The following is a 23,532-nucleotide window of genomic DNA, read 5'->3' as shown; positions in this document are numbered from 1 at the left end:
CCTGCAACACCTGTTAGTCACTGACATTGCAGATCGCCGCCATGTCATCTTCAGAGCAGATCAAAGTAACTCAGGACCTGTTGGCGAGAGCGCACTCTCCCGACAGCGCAAACCGCATCTACAGCGAAAAGATCCAGTATCGAACTCTCCAACTAAAGCCTACATCTCCTCCACCTGCTGCTCTCAACGCCAGGGCAGCGCGCCACAGAGCTCGTCAGCAAGAAAAGCTACGAGGGAAGCAGAGGCCAAAGCCATTGTCAGCTCGGGAGCGTCGCAAACTTGGGCTGTACGATATTCCAAAGGAAGGCCAGAAATATGAAATCTATGAACCGCTGAAAAAGATGTGGATGGGCTACGCCTTGGAGATCTTAGGGAATGGCATATACACCGGCGGTTCACTGGCCGCTGCCAAACTAGCTAGTGCTGAATTCCATGGGGCAGAGGCCGAAGTGGTGAGGAGCCGATGTCCAGGACGAGTGGGGACCAAGGGCATCATCGTCAGAGATCGCAAGTTTGTTATTGAGCTGATTACGAAGAAGAGAGGGCTCAAAGTCATACCCAAGGAAGGGACCACATTCCGCGTGGAAGTCTGCGCCCCCCAGCAACCCAACGACGATACGGAGAAGGTGTTTGCCTTTGAGGTACTTGGCGACCAGATGATGCTCCGATCTGCGGACCGAGCCAACAGAAGGTTCAAGTCACACTTCCTGAAGAATGTATAGTGGCGGGACGCACCATCTTTTGCTCCTGGTGGCTTCGAAAAGACGACCTATACTCTGGAATACGAGCCTCGTTCCGGTGGTATTATGGATATATCCTGAATATTCTCCAATCTTTTTACTTTAAGGTTCCAGTACTACGTCGTTTACGCGTTGCGCGTCGTCAAGTACTGCAGTCTTGATATGGGAGTCTGTATAGGGCTGGTAAATTAGCTCTCGCTTGCCGGGATGGCAGAGAGTATATTCCACTAATATAAGAGATATACGGCCATTGGCCGGAGGGGATAAGACTCTTCCCGATTATTTGAAATTAGCATCTCGGGCAATCGTTTGAGACACAAACAGTCATCCTCAACGGTCATCTCGATTAATCAGCTCGAACAATCTGCCTCCCAAGTCCTACAACAGAGCCATCTAGGAAAATGTGCTTACTCGACCCCCGCCCATGGAAACTCCCCGTGCCTTTTGTGGGCATGATTACCAGATCGTTCATAGGTCTGATCATGCTGGCCAATGTGAATACCATCTATGAACGGTTGGAAATCTTGGGCCTGTCATCTGTCTATATTTTCATGTTCAACATTTGCGTGGTAAGTCAACTTGGCATTAGAAGTAGACTCTTTCCCAGACCTAGCAGCTAACTCTTGCTATAACGCATAGCTCGCAACAATACTCCTATTAATCAGCATGTTTTGCGCCCAGCGTTTGCGCAACTATTTCTTCAATCCCGACGTTAAGATTATGTGTTTCAGTTTCGCTACTCTTTGGTCCGTCGTCTTTATTTTCAATACCGGCATCATTATGAGCGGCTTTGTATATTGCCTTGCGCCTGACTTTCAACGGGAGGGCGAGATGAAATATTGCCACTTTTTTGGCAATCGTGCAATGGCTCAGATTCCCGATTGGAAGGGAGCGGCTTGGCCTGTGTATTATTGGACCAGCGTCGCCCTCACTTTGATCATGGCTTGCTGGCAGATGTTCGTAGCATTCTCTCCCCTTTTACATACAAAGCAAAAGCTAACTTGGGTTGGCAGGATAAGCTGGTTCTCTTGGTACTTGACGATCAGGAAAATGCTCCAAAGAAGAGTGGATTCAACCGCGAATGGAGCGTAACTACTGTAGAATGATTCTAGGTATTGGGTATATTCAAACAGGCATAAGGCATCTGATACCGGAAAAGGGAATATACGGCTACGGTAGCATGTCCGATGTTTATGGGCCATGTTCATACCGTTAATAGTAGCAATGAGACCCATGACGCCATTTTCAAGAGTTGCTGCTGGCTCGTTTATACGTTCTTTTTCGGTGCATGCATCCATCACGTAATTAGTACTTACCTGCCCAACAGGTGCCTAATCGACTTACACTCTGCATATACTACCTAGTCCGTCTGACTAATGCTCCGCCATAACATCCGCATGTTCGCAGTCGTAGAGCGTCGATCTCTCTTCAGCCCAAGCATCTACCTGACATCCCGCTCCTCAGCATATTCCGTCGTATACACGTAATTGCTTGTAGGAAATCAGGGCCGGAAAGAGACCAACTGAATCTATCATTCGATAGCTCTCGGTGGCGGATGGCGCTTACCATAAGTCGACGACGCACAGATTACTCCGTGCAGACACTGCCTGCCAGAACGAGTGTACGCCTGCATGGAGTGCCACCGAACCCACCGCTTTCTCGCCAGAGGCCGCATTGCCCCGTAGCATTAGGGCAAATATCACGCCGTCAGTCGCAGGGCCTCCGCGGCCAGATGCACTCCATTCCGAATCGCAAGCCGTAGAGCCTTGCCGGGCCCCGGTGCATGCGCCATTCCAGCACTTATCGTAGCATGTCGTAATACGGCTCTGGGCGGTCGCGCCGCAAGGTTCCTCGATTAGGATTTAGCCCTCGCACAGTAGGCTCGGTTAAGGTTCGGGGCTATCCCGTTGCAGCCTAGCGGCGGCCAGCCTCGCTGTTCATCCAGCCTGGGGAACAGAATCGAACTCCAATTTTATCTTTCCCAAATCTCAGGTTTTTAACCCCAGCAAAAGCACTGGTAGCATTAGTTTCTCATTCAAGCATTCTGTCATCTCGCGACCTAGCGTCTGCTATAACCACGACTCCGACGACCTCTTGCCCGCGCAATTGATTGCTCTCATCATCTAGCTAATCGTAGCAGAATTTTGAGTTTTTCCTCGTGCTAGACATCCTCCCACTGGTGTCTGCATCCTGCCATTTTTTCAGCCGCCCGACCCACGGCTGAACTCGACCTCACGACGAACGCCCCGCGCCTCGGTACACGATCACGACCCGTGGGATAAGTCCAAACATGCCATCCAATCTCCCGTCAAGCTTTGCTTCGGCCGCCGCCGGCCAGAACGCGGCCCGTGATGCGAGGGGTGGTCGAACTGATGGAAGGGGATCTGCTGGAGGCGAATGGTGAGTCTTTGCCCCTCGCCAGCACCCGTGTTGGGCGCAAACCCTGGAGACGACGGAGAATTTGTGTCATGCATGCAGTCTGCCGCTGTTGCTTTGCACTAAGCGACGCTGCGTGAATCATCCTTTTTTTGGGGCGGGGACAGCCGCTCAACGAGGCAGCCCCTCTACTCGTTCCCCCGAAAGCGGCCGTGTCGTATTCATATACATTGTCTTCGTGGCTAACCTTAATCTTTAGGTCTCGGAGAGATGGGCGCTCAGCCAACGGCACTCTGACCTTTCGTCGTTCCTCCACCACGCCCCTGAGCCAGTCTTCCAACCTTCCCCCTGCGAGTGATAACGCTGTCCAGCCGCCAAGCGTCGAGGTGCCCGTCGCGCAACCCACAACCTACGAAGTTGGCCCTTCACGTTATACAAAGGACGATCTGCTCGAGATGTATAACTCCCAGCGCCCCGGTGGTAACCCCTCTCACCTATTTATTTCTGGCTGGGACCCAAGCAATGGTGCTAGTGCTGGTGTAAGGGGCTGGGGGAAAAGCAACGAGAACCACGTGCCGCAGGATCCCGGCACCTGTTGGGATGCCAGCGGCGAGACAGCACCGATAGGATTACAAGGTTTCTCCCCGGAAGAGAGAGAGGTCAGAGACATAACTTTTTTTTTTGTTCTTCTTCTACTTTTCGGTGTCAGTCACGCTGCGGGGATGTGAACTTGCTAACGATGACGTCTAGGCCTTCTCTACTGACATCAACTCGCCACTGAAACCTCCCACACAGACAAAGGAAGTTCACCAGACTGCTGTTAACGGCCGCAAGCCTTCTCTTTCTCATGCTCCAGGAGCTACCTTTGGAGTGAGCTCACCGTCATCCGCTGTCCGACCCAGTACTCGTCGACGAGAGACTGTCGATTCCAATCCATTCAGCCCCTCCTCTCTTGCGTCGCCGACTGCTACCAGCCGATTTTCGCGGGAAGATCCGCTCTGGTTCTCGCGAAAAAGTGGCGATCTGAGAGAATCAGAAAATGACGAGCCCGATACCGAGCAAGCTTCGCGTGATGTTCCAAAGTTGCCAATTGGTGGCCTAATGCGATCTAACACATCGACTGGCGTGAGCATGGGGTCGATGTGGCCATCTAGCGCATCCGGTGCTGGTGGGTTTGGCAATTTTGCCCTGCCCACGTCCCCAGCCGTTGGTGACAAACGACCTGGTGGTACTACCGGTGGTAGTCGACTGGCACATTTGATTCCCAAGGACAATGCAGAGGGCGCTAGTACCAGCAAATCTTCTGAAACTCAGAACCCTCTGGCGCAGCAGTCTTGGCGAACTAGGCCACGAACTGACACCGATCCCTTTGGTGGCGACGAAGAATTGTCTGGCAGTGCTGTTCTTGGAGGCGCGCAGGATACTAGCTCGGGGGGGCCGCAACCGCCTAACCGAGCGGGAGTCTTGGGCACTCCAGTTAAAGGATCCGCCGGGGACTTTGGCATGTCTGGCCTGAACTTGGGCGGGCAATCTTCTGGCGACAATGGCCCTGTTAGCCCATCAGAAACAAACCCTTACCGAAGCCCTCCAGTTGAACGCCATGACCACGACGGACAAGATTCGAGTGCCGGGGATAAGACCCACAGCACTGGGCATGAACAGCAGCCACACTCCAACTATAGCACTCTCTCCCGGGGATTTGCTGCGGCCTTTGATGGGAGTGACCGCAGTCAGACCTCAAGCGTAGGTGCTAAAGCCTTTCTGTCTGGCGGTTGGCCGGCTCCAGCTGGCCCGTCTACCGGCACCCCTGACCGTGAGCGGTCGAACTTTGGAGGTGCTTTTGGCAGCTCTCTATTTAGTCCTATCGGTGATATACAATCTCCCGGCCTTGGAAATCTCGGAGGTGTGTTTGGGCCCTCCAACACCGGTAGTATCGGTCGCGGAAGCAAGCTGGGATCCCTCTTCCCCCCTGCTATGCAAGCCCAAATGCAAGCACATGAGCAAGAAAGCAACCTCTCAGATTCTCTGGGTGACCTTCGACAGAGTAACCCGCTCGGTGCCATCGGTCGGGGTAACTTTGCCGTCCCAACTCGCGACACGGACAGTCCCATGAGGTCCAACCGCGGGGTGTTTGAGGAGCTTTTCCCCTCTAGTGACAGCTCTAGAAATCTTGCTGCCTTTGGATCTTCAGATGCTGGACAGCCCAACATCGCTGCTACAGTACCCCAGTCATTCACGCCTGTTAGCGGCGGTTTGCCATTCGGAAATGCTCAGGCTGGCGTAGAACACCCATCCGCCCAGGTCCGCCAAATGGTAATGCCCGATCGCATGCGATGGGTGTATCTTGACCCCCAGGGGCAGATTCAAGGCCCGTTCACGGGACTGGAGATGAATGATTGGTACAAGGCCAACTTCTTTACCCCTGATCTTAGAGTGAAAAAGGTTGAAGATCCTGAGTTTGAGCCACTTGGTCAGCTCATCAGACGCATTGGAAATTCTCGAGAGCCATTCTTGGTGCCCCAGATTGGAATTGCTCATGGACCTCCTATGCAGAGCGGTCCATTTGGACCCGGAACTGGAAGCGGAATCATTCCTCCTCTCAGCGGCGTTTTCCCAACATTTGGCCGAACCCTTACGGCCGAAGAACAGAATAATTTGGAGCGCCGTAAACAAGAGGAGCAGTTCCTTATGGCTCAACAGCGCGATTTCATGATGCGGCAGCAAGCTATGGCCAAGTTTCAGATGCAGCCAAGCCTCCAGCATCATTCCAGTGCTCATAGCCTCCAAAGTCAACCAAGTTTTGGCAGTATGACATCCCCTTTGGGAGTTCCTCAGCAGCAACATCACCAGTTGCCGCATCAACAGCCCATCGGGGCCATGGGAGGCCCGGGAGGCGTATTTGATAGTCACCCTGGCGCCAATCCCGCTGCTATCCGCGCTGCTATGGGAAACGGCGAGCTTTTTAGGCCAGAAGACTTGGCTAACCTCTCGGCTAATGAACGACAAATGCTCGCATCCTTGCAGGGTGAACCTACCGGTACTGAATCTGGTGCGCCTCAGCCCATTGGGACTCCGGGCGACGCAAGTCGACGATACGGTCTACCAGAAGCTAACGAGCTCAAGGAGGACGATGAAGGTTTCAAAGATCGACTCCAAGAATTTGAAGAACTCCGTGCCGAGCATGACGCTGAGCAAGCTGCCGGGATTCCCGCCGATGAATCCCAAGAGAGCTCCGTAAAGGTAGAAGAAACGACCGTCACGACCGTCACCGTCGAGCCGAAGAGCGAACCCGCTGCGCCTACTGGCAAAGCTAGCAAGGCATCCAAGAAAAAGACCACGGTTGTTGAAGAGAGCTCGCTTTCTCTAACCCAGCAGGTGCAGAAGACTCAAGCCTCCGCAGCTGCGGCTGCCACTGCCCCCCCTCCTCCCCAGCCTACGGAGCCTGGAATGCCAATGCCATTCCCTCCACCGGCTTCGACTACTCCTCTCCCGGCGCCAACCGCTCAAAGGGCCAGGTCTAATTTGCCTGAACAGTTCAGCCGATCGCAAACTGCAACCCCCGACGTTGTCGCCCAGCCTCCTCCTCTGGCCCCTTGGGCTAAAGAGCCCGGCCAGGAGGGACAGAAGGGCCCAAGCCTGAAGGAAATTCAAGAAGCCGAAGCGCGTAAGGCTGCCAAAGCTGAAGAAGCCGCTGCCGCACTACGAAAGGCCGCGATGGAACAAGAGGCTGCCCTGTTGAGAGAGAAAGAGAAGTCTGCCGCTGCCGCCGCCGCCAACGCTGGCCTCCCAGCGACAAGCACTTGGGGCCAGGGCTCGCCTGTAGCATCCGTCAGCCCGTGGGCCAAGCCAGGGGCTACCAAAGCCAAGGGAGCTACTCCCGTCGCAGCAACCGGAGCAGCCGGAGCGAAGAAAACTTTGGCTGAAATTCAGCGTGAAGAAGAAGCACGAAAGCTGAAGGCCAAAGAAGTTGCTATCCAGGCTGGAGGCGGTGCTCCTATTAGTACCGGCAAAAGCTATGCTAACCTTGCCGGCAAGCCAAACCATGGCCCCTCTCCGACAGTCCCCTCTCCGATCATTACTGCTGGAAGCGGCTGGGCCACTGTTGGGGCTGGAGGCAAAGTGAAGAGCCCATCTACAGTCCCATCTCAGCTTCAAAGCCGCTCAGGAAGCGCCAGCAGTGCCAAGCCTGCTGTAGCCACCCCTGTGAAACTGGCTCCCAAGTCAATCATTAGCAACACTAGCTCTCAGCCAGCCAATGCGGCTATGGATGAGTTCAACAAGTGGGCGTATAGAGAGCTTTCTCGAGGAATCACGGGTGTCAACGATAGTAAGTCATCTTTGGATATTCCTACAATCACATTCATAGTGTCTAACATGCATGCAATAGTCACGAGCTTCCAGGCAGACCTCGCCGTCTTACCCCTTGATACAGGACTGATTGCGGACGCCGTGTATGCCAACTCAACCACAATGGACGGACGGCACTTCGCCGAAGAGTACGTCCGCCGAAAGAAGCTGGCCGAAAAGGGCGTTGTAGAGAAGCAGACGCAGGCTGAAAGCAAGACGGCGAGCTCCGCCGGCGGTTGGAGCGAAGTAGCCAAGAAGAGCGGCGCCACTCAGGCTAGAGAGAGCGATGCAATGCAGAGCGCTGATTTCAAGGTTGTGCCTGGAAGGAAGAAGAGCAAGAAATAAGGCATTTTGAAGAAAAGTTATACTGCTATGGAATATTGTTGAGCTCGAGCCCTTGTCATTGGATTATATGTTTTCGAGCGTTGCTAGTGGTGTTAGGAACCAAAGCGGAACATGACTATATGTAGTATGTACATGTGTGGAAATGAATGTTAAGCGCAGTGCTATGCTATGCAAAATGTCTAATTGAAAATCATTATTATTATGTGTAACGTGCCGGTGTAACATGTGCACCTGTAACTGACACACTAATTTCTGGCAAGCCAAAATAGACACATGCTTAAACCATGAAATATTCAGCACTATATTTTACACATATTTGTTCAATGTTGTCTGTTACTCCGAGCTTGGGTCTCATCTTTGCTTGAGTTCACTGGAAGTATTACAAAGTGCAGCTGCGTGGGTGCGTGCGCGTGTGTGGATATCGGCATAATGAATCCAAATTTCAGTGACAATCAAAGAAAGAATTTACTGCTGTTTTATTTGCTTAGCACCATGTACTTGTCATGAAAATGTTTCGTTTGGGCTTTGTTGGCTTTATTACACCTGAATTTTGCAATGTTGTGGATATACACAACAACTACTATCAAACTATCCTGGTTATCTCTACTGATAGAACAGACTCTCTGAGGACACATAGATCTAAAACCAAAACAACAAACCTGAGTGAGTACATTTTCTTCCCCAATCACAAATCTCTATGCCAATGCTACTCCAATCCGGGCTACAATCCTGCCAATCGCAAATCAAAACAATTCATCTCCAGGGTACGTCCGTCTTAACCCAACCCAAAATTTCAATTCGTTTCCTCCCGCAACCATGCCCAAATCTTCATGAGCACATTCTGCTCGACCCTCCTTCAACAAATAACACTAAAGCGTGAATGGTTTAGTGGTAAAATTCTCCGTTGCCATCCGCAACGTCGGGGAGCCCTGGGTTCGATTCCCAGTTCACGCAGTGAGGAACGGTTCGTTCTCTCTACTCTTCAATATCTTTCAGCGTAATTGGTTTAGTGGTAAAATTCTCCGTTGCCATCCGAGCAACGTCGGGGAGCCCTGGGTTCGATTCCCAGATTACGCATTGAATTTTTTTTTTTTTGGCTGATGCTTGGTTATTTTTCGATGGTGTTGTTGAAAGACAGGCTGAGCTGATTGACTACGGTGTTGCCAAGGGGTTGTTGGTTGGGCTGCGGGTGCTTGTTAAAACCATGTGTCTTGCGTTGCGAGTTTGGTAATCGAGTGGAAAAAGGTGCATGCATATGATTCTTGAAATATATATATTTTTTTCTTCTCTTATATGTCCTGTGTATATGTATATCTATGTATGCTAAATATATATGAGTCGTGCGTTTATATACGTCTAACCCCCGTATATCCCAGTAGTGGAATCTCTCTATTCCACAAAACGTGATGGGTATATAAAACAAAAAAACGTAAAAAAAGAAGAAGAAAGAGGGCGTAACAAGGACGTATAATCGTAAATCCATCTTCAAAGCTCCCGACCCCAACAAGTGTCTAAAAATCTCTCACTTTAGCTTTCCATCTTACACGTGAACTGTGGCTGGGTTCTTCTTGCGCTTGATGCCGACCATTTGCAGCATCTCAGTCCAGAATGCGGTGGGAGGGTCGATAAGGTGTGCCTCATAAGCATCAATCGTTGGTCGTTGCCATACGAGATCAACTTCGCTAGGTCGGACGAATCGCGTGCGCTTCAAAACCTTCCAGAAGATGAAGAGAATGGGCGCCAGAATCTGCATGGTATAGTTGCGGAAAAAGCTCTTGACGTCCCAGGGAATGAAAGAAGCGTATCCGTAACCTCCCACAACCATGAGCTGGACCACAAAAGCGATGATGGCACAGTAAGGCTGGCCCCAACCGACGTATGGGAATGTCTTCCGGTCAACGCCCTGGGCCTTGCATGCCCTATAGAAGCACAGATAGGTCGCTGACATGACGAGGTAGTCGATAATGCCACCGGCCGTGATCAGAGTTACCAGCCAGTCAAGCACGACAGCAGACCCATTGCCAACTTGAAGGAAAGACAGGAAAGGGAAGCACATGACGACCAAAAATGCGTTGATGGGCACACCCTTGCTCGTGCACTTGCGCAGGAATCGAGGAGCCCGACCTTCAAGAGCCAAGCCATACAGCGAACGGGTTGCGCAGTAGGTGTATGTGTTACCAGCAGAGAAAATGGACGTCATCATCAACGCATTGACAATATGGGGTAGCACTGAGATTCCCATGTTTTGCATAGCAATGACGTATGGTGAAGCCGCGGCAGTCCCGCTGCCCTTTCCGCCATTGACGAGGTTGGACAAGGTGCTGTCATTGTAAGGAAGAATGATGCCGACAGCCAAGGCACTGCCCATGAAGAAAATGCCAAATCGGAGATAAATGGTCTTGAAGGCGGTCTTGATGTAGGTACGAGGTCGCTGAGCTTCGGCAGCCACCATGGAAATGTACTCGGGTCCGACGACAGCGAAAGCAGCGCTCCAGAGAGCAGTCAAGAAACCTTCAAAACGACCGAGGGCACCGTTGGTATGATACTCGGCGAAGGCTCCGGGATTGTTCCAGTATCGAAAGCCGTAGGCGTCGTGGGCAGGATTTCCACCAACCATGGTCACAAAAGTGAAAGCAAAGAGCATGAAGATGAGAATAACCTTTCCTCCAGAGAGGTAGAATTCTGCTTCACCATAAGCTTTCACAGCGAGGACGTTTAATAGACTGCAATATTGGAGACAGCTGTTAGTATTGAAACTCTAATATCAGTGAATTTTAGGAGTGCTGGTTTCTCATCTGCTCCCCATTTCTCTCTATTAAAGGGCGAATACTTACGCATAGCAAACGATGACTGCAGCGCAAATGCCAGCAGTAGGGCCCGGATTGGTGATGCTATCATCCCAAAAAGAGATGACGAGATTGAGTGCCGTGATTTCGAAGGGAATTAGCAGAGCTTCATATATGAAGAAATTCCAGCCAGTCATGAATCCCAGGGCATCATCGACCCAGTGGCCTGCGAGACGAATGAATCCTCCAGATACGGGCATTAGGACTGTCATCTCCGCGATAGAGTTGTTTACCAATCCGAGAACCATTGAGTACAGGGCGTAGGCCAAGAAAAGGCTGGCTGGGCCGGCCGTGGAAAGCCCACTTCCGATGCTGACGAAGAGAGCAGTGCCAATCGAGCCGCCGATGGCAATGAGCTGGATCTGGCGATTGTTAAGGCGCCGCTGCAGACCGTCGGCATTCTCAATGAACTCTTGGGACCCAGAGTCAGAAGCATCGGGAGCTTCGAACTTTGGGTGCTTTTCATCGTTGGTAGTCGCCATCTTGAAAATGGGCCAGGAAATCAGTAACAGTACTACGTCCTACTAGATCGTCATGAAGAAAGAGAAAAAGAACTATGACGATACAAAAGCAGAGTGTATTGCCAAATAGATCAAAATCAACGAACTAGCGCCACCAAAAGATTAAATCTTTAGGTGAGACGTTTTCGTATGGCCAACGAAAGAGAAGTTGGGGAATAGAAGAAGAAAAAAAAAAAATCCCACGAGGGTGACGGGCGATGGAGGAGTATATGTAGCAAGCATTCATGAGCAGCGCCGCATCAACGGGCCAGGGACTCGCTGAGTACCTGTCGCATCAGGTCCGATTGTATGAGTGAATACCGTACCATGTAGTAGCCAACCGACTGGGGACCGGGACCAGAGCGAAGACAAGACCGAAGCCTTAGCATCGCAATGGGATTGGACAGCACCGCGGTGACGGCGTGGGCTATGTGGGGGCGAGGCCGAAACAGAGACGCTTCCAACATTATCTCAGGCGATTTTGTGGTATTCGTCTTGGCAAGGCCCAAGGAGCTGCTCTTGTGCTACAGCTGGCGAGTCGCTCAGTGCTCGCTGCTCGCGCACCCTGCCATTGTCGTTCTTGGTGGAGAAGCCAAGGACAGCGCCAGAGGAGAGCTAGCGGCTTTAGGCCCTGCTTAGACTGAACGGGACGAACAGCCACCCACAGCGAAGGGGGGCCAAGGATCCAGAAAAGGCGACCAGGGGGAGGGCACAGTGCCAGATTGCGGTCCTGTGCTCTGCCTTGTTTTCGTGCAGAGAGGAGCTTTCGGCGTCCATGGCAGTGGAAAGGAGAGAAACCTGACAAGATTAGCATTTGTTCGAAAGATCAGGACTCTGCCTGGGCAATGGGATTTTATAGTCAGGTCACAAATACCGTGTCGAGGGCCTGGTGTTGTGCTGTGCAATAGACCATGGATGCACACACGAGTCGCCTAGACGTACCATATTCGTCGAGGATTTGCTTGTAACGACCAGGATCAAAAGCGAGTGGAATGCTGATGTGAAAAGATGAAGATCCTTGACAGCCAAGCATCCTACCTGTACGACGTCTCCTCTGTTAAATATCGCTGATCAGCGAGACGTCAAAGAAAGTCATCGCATGTTAATGATCCGTCTTCGCTCATGAACATGACCTTATTTAGTTATTGCTTTATGATGGCTGCTGATTGAACATCAAGAAGCCAAATCTGACCTTTCTTAGCCTAATTAGTCCATGTCACAATACTAATCCATTGCCAAATAACGGAACATGCCGGCCATCTTGCATCTATCACAGCAAGGTTAGGAATAAGGGTATATACTGCAGTCTGCATTCCGCACCTAGGTAAATGCCCGAGCCTAGAGCCGATCGACTGCATATCCATCTCAAGCTAAATGTCAATAATTGCATGTTTGGAATTGGCATAGAGAGTTGCTCACTCGCGCCTCGCTGGTCTGATAGTGTCAAGTATGGGCGTAGTCTTGAGTCTTTAACAACCCCAAGGCCACAACAGCATTCCTAGTCATCATCACCGATTGTTAATTTTCTCTCTATCATTTATTAAACAATAGATCCAGACAAACAGGCGAGTTTCTGGATGCCATTCGTGCAGCGACTTGCCCCGAAGAGCAGCCTTTTTTGTTAGACACTGTGCGATCGAAGTATGTCACTGTTTCGACCACGCGACCAGGGATTCTGGACTCAAGCCAGCCGCTTGATCTGGAACGACTCTCATCATAGCTGCATACGGCCGCGAATATAAAGTTGCATGTCGCTTAATAGAGATCTTGATGGCGCTCCTCAGCGATACGTATCTCAAGAGATTAAGCGGCTGGTCTGCCTGCTTCCGTCAAAGGAATCTCTCGCAGCTGACACTGACGTCACCCTGCCTAAGCCTTGCGCGGGACTAGATTCGTATCTGGACTAGCGGCTATCGACGATCACGAATGTCCCTGGCCGCACAGTCTACACACAGTGGGGGATAGCGTCTTCAGTGGCCTTGCTAAATAACAATCGGCATCGTATTGTACTCGTATCTCTGAGGCCTCTAAATCTACTAGGTGGTCGCTCGCTGGCGACACCGCCTGGATGCTGGCGATCCCCAACAGTTCGTCTGGTTCGACCGAATGCCGGAAAAGGGAGGCTGTGCCTTGAGCACCCTCCCTGCAAGAAGACAGGCTGCCGTTTTTTGCGCACAGCCATGCTTTAGAGTAGACTTTGTGCATAAATGAGCTGCATGCGGCAGGCTTGATGGACGCGAGTCAAGACATTCCACCCAGCTGCAAAGCCCCAGATGTCTGAGGCCGTCACTGTCGTCATCTTTTGCGCATGAGTCTCGAGAACAAGGCAAAAAGCAAGCCAAGACGAGAGCCAATGCTTCTTAGAGACAAAAGGCGAGAAGTGCGAGTTTGTTGAGAGACGGTTTTTTTTTGTGGGTTAGAATCCACCAAATTTTGGAGCGCGCCAATTACTGGACAGCAAATGCTGTTTAGCACGGAGAACTTGTATGCATACAGTACTGTACGCTCGGCTTTGGCGGCACTATCGCGCGGTATGGGGTAGCTACCTGAGGGGGACCGTCGGTTGCCGCTAATTTCCCACATCAGCCAAGTTTCCTTCTCGTACCCGCAGCAGATGCGCTGATAAACGGCGGACCCTGTAATTTCGCACTGTGCCACCAATCAACTGCAGGACAGCGCCCGTGCCGCGAAAAGTCCCATTCGGCCATAACCTCCTCCCTAGTCGCCAATACGTATTAGACGGCGCCGACGTCGTTTCATGTTTTTTCAGCCCTCAGCAGCGCCAGGGTTTTTAGAGCGAAGTCACCAATAGGCATTGAGTTTGCCGTAAGAAACGGACGCTAACGGTAAATTACAGCGCAAGGCTTTTCTCTCTCTCTCTTCTCTCTTTTAGGCTGCTTTTTGCTTTGCTATGGCTTGTGCCTTGTACTTGTATCTTTTTGGCTGCTTGTCGCGTGACCTCGAGCTTCATGTGCCAAATCAAGCTGCGAATCGTCTTGCGTTGATGATACTATTAGTTAATAACACCCATACCATCAAGAAAACATATAACCTTCATAGGCTGGCGCTGGAATTCGACAGAGAGAATATCACTGGCCTTTCGCCACCACAGCTTGGAGACTCGCACAGGCAGAAAAAATTCTTGAAGCCCACACACACACAAACACTCGCGCGCGCACTGAATGAGCCTGTGGGTCTATTCGAACGCCATGCGCCTCAAGTAAAGAGCAATGGGGCAAAAAAAAGAAGAGAGAGAAAGAAAAACTGAGCCCAAAAGAGTGACTATTCCAAGAAAAATTGGGTGAAAAAAAAAAGGAAGAAAACAGCCGTATTGCAAGCATATCCTCTACCAGTACTCGAACGAAGCTGCCTCAACGCGTAGAAACGGTCTAGACCGGCAAGGCTTCTTTAATCCTCAACAAAAAACAAGTAACGTTACGAAATAGGAAGAAGTAGAGAATGCTTCATCCTAAGCGAGGCCATCTAGAAGTCTATTGATGCAGCAGCGGAGGTGAATTGCCGCGTTGGGACAATCACATGTCAAATGAAGAGAGACCCTGAAGTCGGTGAAAACAAATGAGGCTAAAGAGCCCACTAGGTGATAGTGCTGGGATGAGAGAGACGATAGTACGGCAGATGGACAAGAGTTTGCGACCGCCAAAAGAGGAAAAATGCAGTATAGGGGCTATTACGATTGAAATTAGACTCCTCCTATCCTTCTAGCTGTATAACCTAGCAAATAAGGATATTTACAAATCAGCTGCAGTGGGAGCTCAAGTAGCTGTTGATATGGACTTCAATGAGGTTTAGTTTAGTTCTCGCAGACTCGAAGGCTTGCAGGCAAGGCTCAGGCGCTGTAAGTAGGCGGGGGGTTTGAGTGCCTATGGCACGTCTCGCCGCCGATAAACTAAAGCCATGTTTGCAAGCGCATGTATTCCATGACTCTCGAATTCATCAAGAATAATTTCATGTTTAAAAAAAAAAAAATCTGATTCATAAATGAAAAAGCGCCTTCTTTATTCTCCATGCAAGTTAGAGTGGCCTGCCATGCTGCGTCCTCAGAGTGACAGGTGGGGTAAAAGGTTTCACACGCTAAAATTTTCATGCTGAAAACCGTCATCCCACCTTTTGCTGCCGTATCGATAACGAAAATCACAAAAAAGGTAGCGAACCAAAGAATCACCAAGATACCCGTACCAGTGACATCTCGGAGCACATGCCGCTTGCCTGGAACTCAGACAAATAGTCGCGTCTGACATCTCGCCAGTCCCCGAGTTTCGTGGCGGCTCAGCGATCGCCAGGGGTTTGCCGGTCAAAGCATCACCAACTCCGAATATCAAACCCCCACCATGGCCTCGACGTCTGATAACAGCACCCTGGCAACGCTGGTTGGCAGTCCTGTAGCGGAGCAGCTTATAACGGCACATGTATCTCACCTTGTGTCTCCTGCAGAAGACCCAGCTTCAGCGGCATCAACACAGCACCCGTCTTCAGAACTCCTCGCCATAGGCTTGGCCGCTCTCGATGCCTTCCTCCAGGCAACCGTTACGGGTCCTGTTCTGCCACCGAACGATTCGGCTCATGTTGAGAAGCTCTTTGCCAATGCTTGGAATTCAAGCCACTCAGAATCTCATGACACGGTCGTTGCGCTGCACCAACTTAGAAGGGCTTGCTTAAAGTATCTTGAAGTTGATGGCGTGGTTCCCTATGCCTACATCCCTCACTTGGAGCTCTTCTCTCTTGCCAAGTACATCTTGGTCCATTCCTTAGCAGCTGAGACGACTGATGTTTCTGAGCTGCCTTCAACTGAGGGAACTTCAACAAAACGAAGCCTTGCATGGGAGAAACTACGGGTTAACGTCTGGCATTATAAGATCATCACTCAGCCAAGCCTGGGCTCTGGATCAAATTTCACCAAAAGTTCACAGTGGAGCGACATTCCTACACTAGCAACCCAGATTAGCAACGAAATAGATGCTGTACGAGGAAATATTCTCGGCAATGAGGTCTGGGCGACGGAAGAGACCTGGACTCGGGATGAAAAGGCCTTGTTCCTCGTCGAAGCTGCCAACAACTACATTCTGCTTGGACGCTATGATAAGGCAAAGGAGACGCTTAGTGAAGCGGCGCAGGTCACTGGCGTTGCTTATGCCCTATCCGGTGCACTGGGAAAGAGGACCAAATTCCAAGAGCACAACATCAGTCAGCTCGTTGTTTTTGCACGAAGCGCCTCTGAGCAAGATGCTGCTGCCACAGAGGAGAGCAAGGATGAGGACGACCAAGCCGCTGCTAAGCCAGACGCTCTCAAGCTCAACAATGATACCCTACTAGAAGAGATTAAGTTTGCAAACGAGCCCGTGAAGGACACAGCAGCAGTTCAGACTTTGCCCCCGGCGCTATCCGAACTATCACCAGATGACCAGCCGCAGCTTTCTGCTCTCGACGAGATCATTCTTCTTACCGAGGCCACAATCAAGGATGCCTTTTCGCCTATTGACGGACTCACCTCTGAACAGATTCTGCCATTCGCGGTCCGCGTTCTGACTGATAAATCCGTCAACTGGCAGATTTACACGCAAGCCCTGCTCGTGCGTTCAAGGGTGGAAATCCACAGGAGCAGAACAGTTGAACGTGGTGTCCTGCAACTGCAGGCCGTTGCCGACCAGGTCCTCACTGACACCACCTTTTCCGCTCCGACAAGCAACGAATCTCAAGAAAAAGACGAATCAGATGTCCCAGCCATTCAGGTGACCGCCCCAGGCCAATCTGCCGCCCCTGTCGACGAGTCCAGGCCTACTACTTTCCTGCCCGCCGCAACCAACTCAGAGTCCGCACCCGCTCACGTTCGTCTTCGTTACATCCACGCCTTATCCACCCCTCCGCGATGGCATCTAGAGTCTGAACTTGCTTACGCCTGGGCTGGCATAGGCTCTATGACGTCTGCCCTTGAAATCTTCAAGCGTCTGAAGCTATGGGCGGAAGTAGCTCTCTGTTACGCCAGCAGCGCAGCTACTGAGGACGAAGATGGCCGAGGCAGTGGTGGAGAAGCCAAAGCCAAGGGAATCATTCGCTGGAGACTTTTCAACAAGACTGGAGTTACAACACCTTCTTCATCCGAACCAGAGGATGAAGTTGTTGGGCAAGACGTCAGTCTTCTCAAGGCAGCTGATTATTCGGGTGTAGAGCGACAACCTCCCTCTCCCAACGCTGCTCGTCTGTGGTGCATTCTCGGTGACCTTGAAAATGACCCAGCTCACTACGAGCGCGCTTGGGAGATCTCTAAACACCGCTACTCTCGTGCTCAGCGATCCCTGGGAGAGTACTACATCGGCCAGAAAGACCTATCAAAGGCTCTGGAAGCATATAAAATGGCCACCAGTGTCAATAGGCTAAGTCCCGACATGTGGGGTCGTCTCGGTGATATCAGCTTGCGCATGGGACAGTTCGAGGACGCGGCAGAGGCATACAGTCGGTCCATTAGCAGCGCAAATGACACCGAGGGAGGCGAAGGTGCTAAAACATGGAGCAATCTTGGCAGCGCTCTGTACAGCTTGTACAGCGAACTGACTGCTCCTGGAAGGGCCAAAGAGCTCGATGAGGCTCCTGCTACTACGAAAGCCCCTCTTGACGACGAGGACGATGACATCGTCATCGCGGGTTCAGATGAGAAAATCGCCTCTCGAGATCCCAACAAGCTCCTCGCCCAATCTCTCGCCGCCTACAAGCAGGGAGCTTCCATCGCCCACGACAACTGGCGCATCTGGGACAACGTCATCACACTCGGCTCCCGCATCTACCCCGTCCCCGCCACAGACATCATCCTCGCCATGACGCACATCATCCGCATTCGAAAAACAGAGGATGCTCTCGACGTCGATATCCTCTCCGCCCTCCTGCAGGACACCATCCTGTCAAAGGACAGGCCCTCCGCCAGCAACGGCGTCTACGAACCCCCTCGCGGCTCCGTCGAGCGCCTCCTCATGCGTCTCATCGAAGAGGAAATCGTACCGCTCATCACCAACCGCTCTGACCTCTGGACGCTCGTCTCGCGCCTCCGCGCCTGGCGGTGCGATTACGCCGGAGCCATCGACGCCTCGGAGCGAGCTTGGCGCGCTGCTGTCGGCGCCTCTGGCAGCGGGCTCCTCCCCGGCGAATCTGCCTCCGCAGACTGGACGTCCAACGAGGCTGGGTGGGCAGAAGTCGTGAAGAGAACTGACGAGCTGGTTTCCGTGCTGGAGAATTGGGGCCCTGACGTCGAGGCTATTGGGCAGAAGTGGAAGGGCAAGGCGCGGAGCGCAGTGCGCAGCGTGATGGGACGAGCAAAGACCAACTGGGAGGATAGCGAGGGATGGAAAACGTTGGAGAATCTCATGGAGGGGCTGAAGATAGATCGAAGCTAAAATAGAATAGAAGACAAAAAAGAATAGAATATAAATGCAAAGGGAAAAAACAAGAAGACCCCATTCTGGTAATGAAAGTGGGGGACTTGGTGTGTTTGTAAGGGTTATGCCTTGCGCCTGCATATATATACTAGGTAGCTACTTGAATAGTAGTAGCTCGTTTATAGAAGTGCTTTTGATATATCATAATGGCACAAACCTACAAAATATAGCCCCCAATTTTGTATTTACAAGAATAGAGTTACTAAACAGGCATGTCTTTCAAAGTAAACGGCCAAGTCTTTCAACAATTCAAGGCATTATACATAAACATAGCCACTGCTGGCGTATAGTATGAAATGGACCTCCTTGCATTTTGTGATTTACTTCAAGTGAGCAGCAGTCTACAACTGACTACTTGACATTCACAGCAAAAGAGAGACAAAAAGTTTAATTCAAGAGGTTGTTCAAGTCTATTCGGGTTCTATCTACCGTCTACCTTCCCTCTATAGCCCAAGGCGCGAGAGTTCATGACAACATAGGGGTCCTCCACCCCCAGCTGTGTTTCCCGCACTCATCCAGGCCATTCCATTCTATTGAGAAGGCCCTCTCTATCGGCAAACCCGAGCATGCAATCATCGCAAGAACGCATCGCAACTTTTCCTGTACCAATCCGTATTTTTCATCACAATTAAAACAAAAAAGAAAATAAATAAAAACATTCTCTAAGTCGTCAAAGGACTAGACGTCATCGAAATGCCGTGATGTAGGGGTATGTTGAATCGTTTACAGGTCATCCTCGTCGCTGAACACCTCCTCACCACGCTTTCGGCGGGCCATGCGGTCTGTAGAAAAATCGAGTTAGTTAATGTTGACGCTATTTTGTGATATTGTTCTCTAGTTGACTTACCCTTCTTCTTCTTTCGCAGCTCGGCAGAAGACAGCTTGGCCTTCTTCTTGGTGCTGACAATCTTGTTGCCCATGGCATCGAACTTGTCCTCCTCATCATCGTCATCCTGCTTGAGACGAGGACCAGAGCCCTGGCCCTGGACCCAGTTGTGGCCGGAAGGAGTCATCTTGCCGTCCATGACAGCCCAGACTTCCTCAGTCAAGTCCTTGGTGAACTCAGCAGAGTGAGTAATGATGATGACACCACCCTCGAACTTCTTCAGGGCCTTGGACAGGGCACCCAGAGAGTCACGATCCAGATAGTTGGTAGGCTCGTCAAGGACGATCAAGTGGGGTCGCTGCCAAGAGCAAGCGGCCAAGACAGTCTTGACACGCTGACCACCAGACAGACCACGCATGCGAGAGTGGGAAACCAGCTCAGCATCGAGACCGAAGTTGGCGCAGTGGCTCTCAATCTCCTTTCGGACCAGAGGGCGGAACTGACCAGAGGCAAGGGCCTCCTTCATATCGACATCAGCGACCATCTTCTGGTGAGAGGCCAACAGCTCGTTACGGGGCAGCCAAACGTTGTCAGCAGACATCATGGGAACCCAGCGCTCGTTCTTCATGCCGACGTTCTCACCCAGAGCGAACGAACACTCGTACTCGTAGCTGTTCTTGAACTTTCTACGGGCGTTGATGCCAATGACACGACGCTGAGTACCCTCGATCTTGAAGACCTTGTCCATAGCCTTCTCATCGGCCTCGGTGATGATCTTGTTGGCACGGTCCATGGTCTCACGATCCTCACCAGTCTGGAAACGCCACTGGATGTACTCGGAAGGAGTCTTGTCCAAGTGGTTATCAATGTGGGCGAAAGCGTGCTGCTTGATGTAGGCGATACGGATGTTCTCGTGTTGGTAGATCTCACCGCCGGTGGGGATGAGCTCACCGCAGAGAACGTTGATCAGGGTGGACTTGCCAGCACCGTTGGGACCAATGACGGCAATACGAGAGCCCAGAGAGCACTGGAAGCTGATGTCGGTGATCTGGGGCTTGGAAGTGCCGGGGTACTGGAATGACATCTTGGTAGCACGCAGGATAGCCTTGGCCTTGGTCTTGACACCCTCAAGGAAACCGGGCTCAGGGAAGCTGAACTCGATCTCAGAGGCACCAAGCTCGTAGTAAGACTTGGCAGAAGGAACACGCTTGACGAACTCCTTCAGGTTACCACGGTAACGCTTAAGCTTGAAGCGCTCGTAGTGAACGATGTGCTGGCAGACGTTGTCGAGGAAGCTGGAGTCGTGAGAGACGATGATGGAAGTGCAAGGAGAGTTGACAAGGTAATCCTCGAGCCACTTAACATTCTTCACGTCCAAGTGGTTGGTAGGCTCGTCAAGAAGCAGGATATCGGGGGCCTCGAAGACAGCACGGCACAGAGCGAGCTTCATCTTCCAACCACCGGAAAGAGCGGAAATCTCACCCTTGACCATCTGCTCGGTGAAGCCGAACTCATCCAGACGCTTCTCGACATCAGCCTGGCTGACATCGACCGCGGCCTCAGCCAGCTTCTTCATGGTCCAGTCAATGGTGGTCATCTCAGTGTCAGCGGAGTCGAGATCGTGCTCAACGAAGACAGTCTTGACTTCGCTCTGCTTGGGGAAACCCTCAACCTGCTCGTTGTTGATGGCACGCATGAGAGTAGACTTGCCGGAACCGTTGGGACCGCAAAGACCATAACGCTGACCACGCTTGAGGCGGAGGTGGGTCTGGTTAAGCAGAATCTTGGCACCGTAGGCAAGAGAGAAGGTGCAGTTGCAAAGGTCCTCGCCCTCCTCTTCATCAGCCTCAGTCTCGGCCTCGGCCTCGGCGCCGGGGGAAGCACGCTTGCGGAGAGTCTCAACGGTACCCTCAGCGTTGTCAATGCCAGTGATGACGGCAACGTAGGGCTTAAGGCTCTCAACCCAGACAGCGGGCTCAGTCTCCTTCATGTCGATGAGCTGGCCAGCGATGGCAGAGATGTACTCGGCGACAGGGCCCATCTTCTCAAGGAGAGAAGCGTAGCGGGTGGAGAGGATCTCCTTGGCCTTGGTGAGGACGACGTTGATATCGCCGTCGTTGCGGACCTCAGGGATCTTGCCGTCGACAACGTTACCAACACGGTACAGAGTGTCGAGAGCCTGCTTGGTCTTCTCACGAGCCTCGGGGTCAGCAAGGTTGTCGTAGTTCTTCTGGAGACCTGGCATCATCTTGGGCAAGAAAGGAGCGACAATGTTGGGGTCGTCGACCAGCTTGCACATGTTGTCGACGATGACGGCAGACTTTCGCTTGATGGCAGTCTCACGCTCAGCGAGACCACGATCCAGCAGAGGGACCATGAGAGCGAGGGTGGGCTCCTGGACCTCGGTAACGAAGGTGGTGGCACCGAGAAGGTGGACAGTCTCGGGGACGTTCTCAGGCTTAGCAATACACTTGATCAGCTCAGGAATGAAACGCTCAATATCCTTGTTGACGATCAGCTGGCAGATGATCTCCATGACCTTGTAGGCGTGCTCCTTGACCTCCTTCTTGGTGTCCCACATGGCCTCAGAGACGACGGGGATCAAGTCAGGGACACGGTAGGAGAGCTGAGCAGGGGCAGTCTTGACAAGAGCAAGGATGAAGTCCAGAGCGGCCATCTTCTCAGGCCACTTCTGGGCAGTGCGGATAGACTCCATCAGGTAGGGCAGAGCAGCCTTGACAGCGTTGCCGTTGATGGCGCTGGCAATGGCCAGAACGGCAGCGTTGGCGGCATTCTTGACAGCGGTGATCTTGTCGCCAACGGCGGCAAGGACAACGGGCAGAAGAACGATGAGGTAGGGCTCGACGCCGGCGCCGACCTCAGAGTGGGAAGCGATGGCCTCAACGGCGAGGGCAGCCTTCTCACGGAGAGTGGCGTCCTTCTTGTTGACGAGAGCCTTCTTGATGTCGTCGATGGTCCTGCAGAGAAAAACACTGTTAATACCAATGGGAGCTAAAATTATGGCGATACAGCGCAAAGAAAACTTTTTTTCAGTGAATTTGGCCACTAACGTAGCCACCAAATGGAGGGGTAGGCCAGCGGAAACCCCGCTGGGAGTGGCGGGGCACCCGTTGGCCAGGTAAGATTAGAGGCGAAAAAAAAAAAGTTTTCCCCGCCAAGGGGAGAAAAAAAAAAAAAAAAGTAACGTCGTATTTTGAGTGTATCATCAGGAACAAACTTACTTCTCGGGGACGGCCTGGTCATCAATGCGGCCATTGATGAAGCCAGCGAGCTCTCCAGCGGACTGCTTAATGTCCGCCGCCTCCTTGGAGACGGTGAGCTTCTGGAAGAGCTCGTCCAGGACCTTGAGGGACTCGGCACCTTCGTTAGGCATGTTGGCGGTGATGTAGAAGGGGGATTATAAAAGTCGGAGGAGGATTAAAGAATCGAAGTCGATTTGAATGTGTCGATATCTACCACGGGCAGTAAAGACTTTTCAATCGAGTAGTCAACAGAGACGATGGAGGAATCGACTCTGCCTGTTGATTTCTTCGAAGAAGAACGTTGCTCGATGGGGAGGAACCAAAGAACAACTCGTCAAGGACTATGTAAGATACAAGTCCGCGGTTCGTCGAGAGAGATGACGACCAAATATGAGAAAATAATGAAAGGAGATGGAGGTAGGGAGATCAAAGGAGAAAAAAAAAAGGTGGGAGGGCGACAAGTTTTAAAAGGCTGCGGCCGCCCAAGAGCCAGCTTTGAGTCCACAACTTTTTTTTTTCGCGGGGCGTGTCGCTAAAATCGGGCAGCCCAAAAAGATTTTTTTGCTGCCCCTCCATTGGGCGCTGAGACTGGCTTATCAGCTCTATCAGCGCCGCGCTAAGCCTGGAAAGGATGACACATGTGGTGAGGCAAAGGCGGTGAGGCGTCTGGGTACAAAACTTTTTGAAAAAATTGCTGTGGCTGTCGAAACAGAAGGAATTCGATGTGCAGCGAAGTTTTTTTTTTGCCGCTCGACGGGTCCCTAGTCCTGCTCCCTAGAGGCGCTCTTGTACCCCAGCATTGAGCTCTAAGTGGCGGAGTCTGAAGTCTGAGAGTGCTCTCCGTATT

General features: G+C 51.7%; 7 protein-coding genes and 2 non-coding genes across 9 annotated transcripts; 6 read left to right on the top strand and 3 right to left on the bottom strand.

The window, feature by feature from the left end:
- Positions 1–41: 41 nt before the first annotated feature.
- Positions 42–722, top strand: TrAFT101_002062 (uncharacterized protein; the record flags this gene model as incomplete). The annotated part of the gene is made up of 1 exon (XM_024899590.2): positions 42–722. The coding sequence occupies one exon, from the start codon at positions 42–44 to the stop codon at positions 720–722; it is 681 nt and encodes a 226-aa protein (XP_024763178.2).
- Positions 723–1,141: 419 nt separating this feature from the next.
- TrAFT101_002061 (uncharacterized protein) lies at positions 1,142–1,832 on the top strand (the record flags this gene model as incomplete). The annotated part of the gene is made up of 3 exons (XM_024899687.2): positions 1,142–1,309; positions 1,380–1,696; positions 1,754–1,832. 3 exons carry the CDS (start codon positions 1,142–1,144, stop codon positions 1,830–1,832), a joined length of 564 nt encoding a protein of 187 aa, XP_024763177.1.
- A 901-nt stretch (positions 1,833–2,733) lies between these two features.
- TrAFT101_002060 (uncharacterized protein) lies at positions 2,734–8,000 on the top strand. The gene is made up of 4 exons (XM_024899588.2): positions 2,734–3,140; positions 3,376–3,775; positions 3,867–7,443; positions 7,504–8,000. Exons 1-4 carry the CDS (start codon positions 3,031–3,033, stop codon positions 7,806–7,808), a joined length of 4,392 nt encoding a protein of 1,463 aa, XP_024763176.1. The 5' UTR covers positions 2,734–3,030; the 3' UTR covers positions 7,809–8,000.
- Positions 8,001–8,682: 682 nt separating this feature from the next.
- TrAFT101_002059 lies at positions 8,683–8,762 on the top strand. Its single transcript has one exon. It is a non-coding gene; the product is annotated as a tRNA-Gly (tRNA).
- Positions 8,763–8,803: 41 nt separating this feature from the next.
- Positions 8,804–8,885, top strand: TrAFT101_002058. Its single transcript has one exon. It is a non-coding gene; the product is annotated as a tRNA-Gly (tRNA).
- Positions 8,886–9,348: 463 nt separating this feature from the next.
- Positions 9,349–11,136, bottom strand: TrAFT101_002057 (uncharacterized protein; the record flags this gene model as incomplete). The annotated part of the gene is made up of 2 exons (XM_024902412.2): positions 9,349–10,531; positions 10,643–11,136. The coding sequence occupies 2 exons, from the start codon at positions 11,134–11,136 to the stop codon at positions 9,349–9,351; spliced, it is 1,677 nt and encodes a 558-aa protein (XP_024763175.1).
- A 642-nt stretch (positions 11,137–11,778) lies between these two features.
- TrAFT101_002056 (uncharacterized protein) lies at positions 11,779–12,067 on the bottom strand (the record flags this gene model as incomplete). The annotated part of the gene is made up of 2 exons (XM_066126497.1): positions 11,779–11,952; positions 12,029–12,067. 2 exons carry the CDS (start codon positions 12,065–12,067, stop codon positions 11,779–11,781), a joined length of 213 nt encoding a protein of 70 aa, XP_065982600.1.
- Positions 12,068–15,317: 3,250 nt separating this feature from the next.
- TrAFT101_002055 (uncharacterized protein) lies at positions 15,318–18,809 on the top strand. The gene has a single exon (XM_024907829.2). The coding sequence runs from the start codon at positions 15,504–15,506 to the stop codon at positions 18,552–18,554; it is 3,051 nt and encodes a 1,016-aa protein (XP_024763174.2). The 5' UTR covers positions 15,318–15,503; the 3' UTR covers positions 18,555–18,809.
- Positions 18,810–18,993: 184 nt separating this feature from the next.
- CEF3 (translation elongation factor EF-3) lies at positions 18,994–23,143 on the bottom strand. The gene is made up of 3 exons (XM_024905082.2): positions 22,665–23,143; positions 19,444–22,400; positions 18,994–19,378 (listed from the first exon to the last, which is right to left on the bottom strand). Exons 1-3 carry the CDS (start codon positions 22,814–22,816, stop codon positions 19,320–19,322), a joined length of 3,168 nt encoding a protein of 1,055 aa, XP_024763173.1. The 5' UTR covers positions 22,817–23,143; the 3' UTR covers positions 18,994–19,319.
- Positions 23,144–23,532: the final 389 nt, after the last annotated feature.

This window comes from Trichoderma asperellum, chromosome 1 (assembly GCF_020647865.1).
Source record: "Trichoderma asperellum chromosome 1, complete sequence".
Taxonomy (NCBI): Eukaryota; Fungi; Ascomycota; class Sordariomycetes; order Hypocreales; family Hypocreaceae; genus Trichoderma; species Trichoderma asperellum.
The sequence above is the reverse complement of the archived record's forward strand: the minus strand, read 5'-3'. Positions and strand labels throughout refer to the sequence as shown.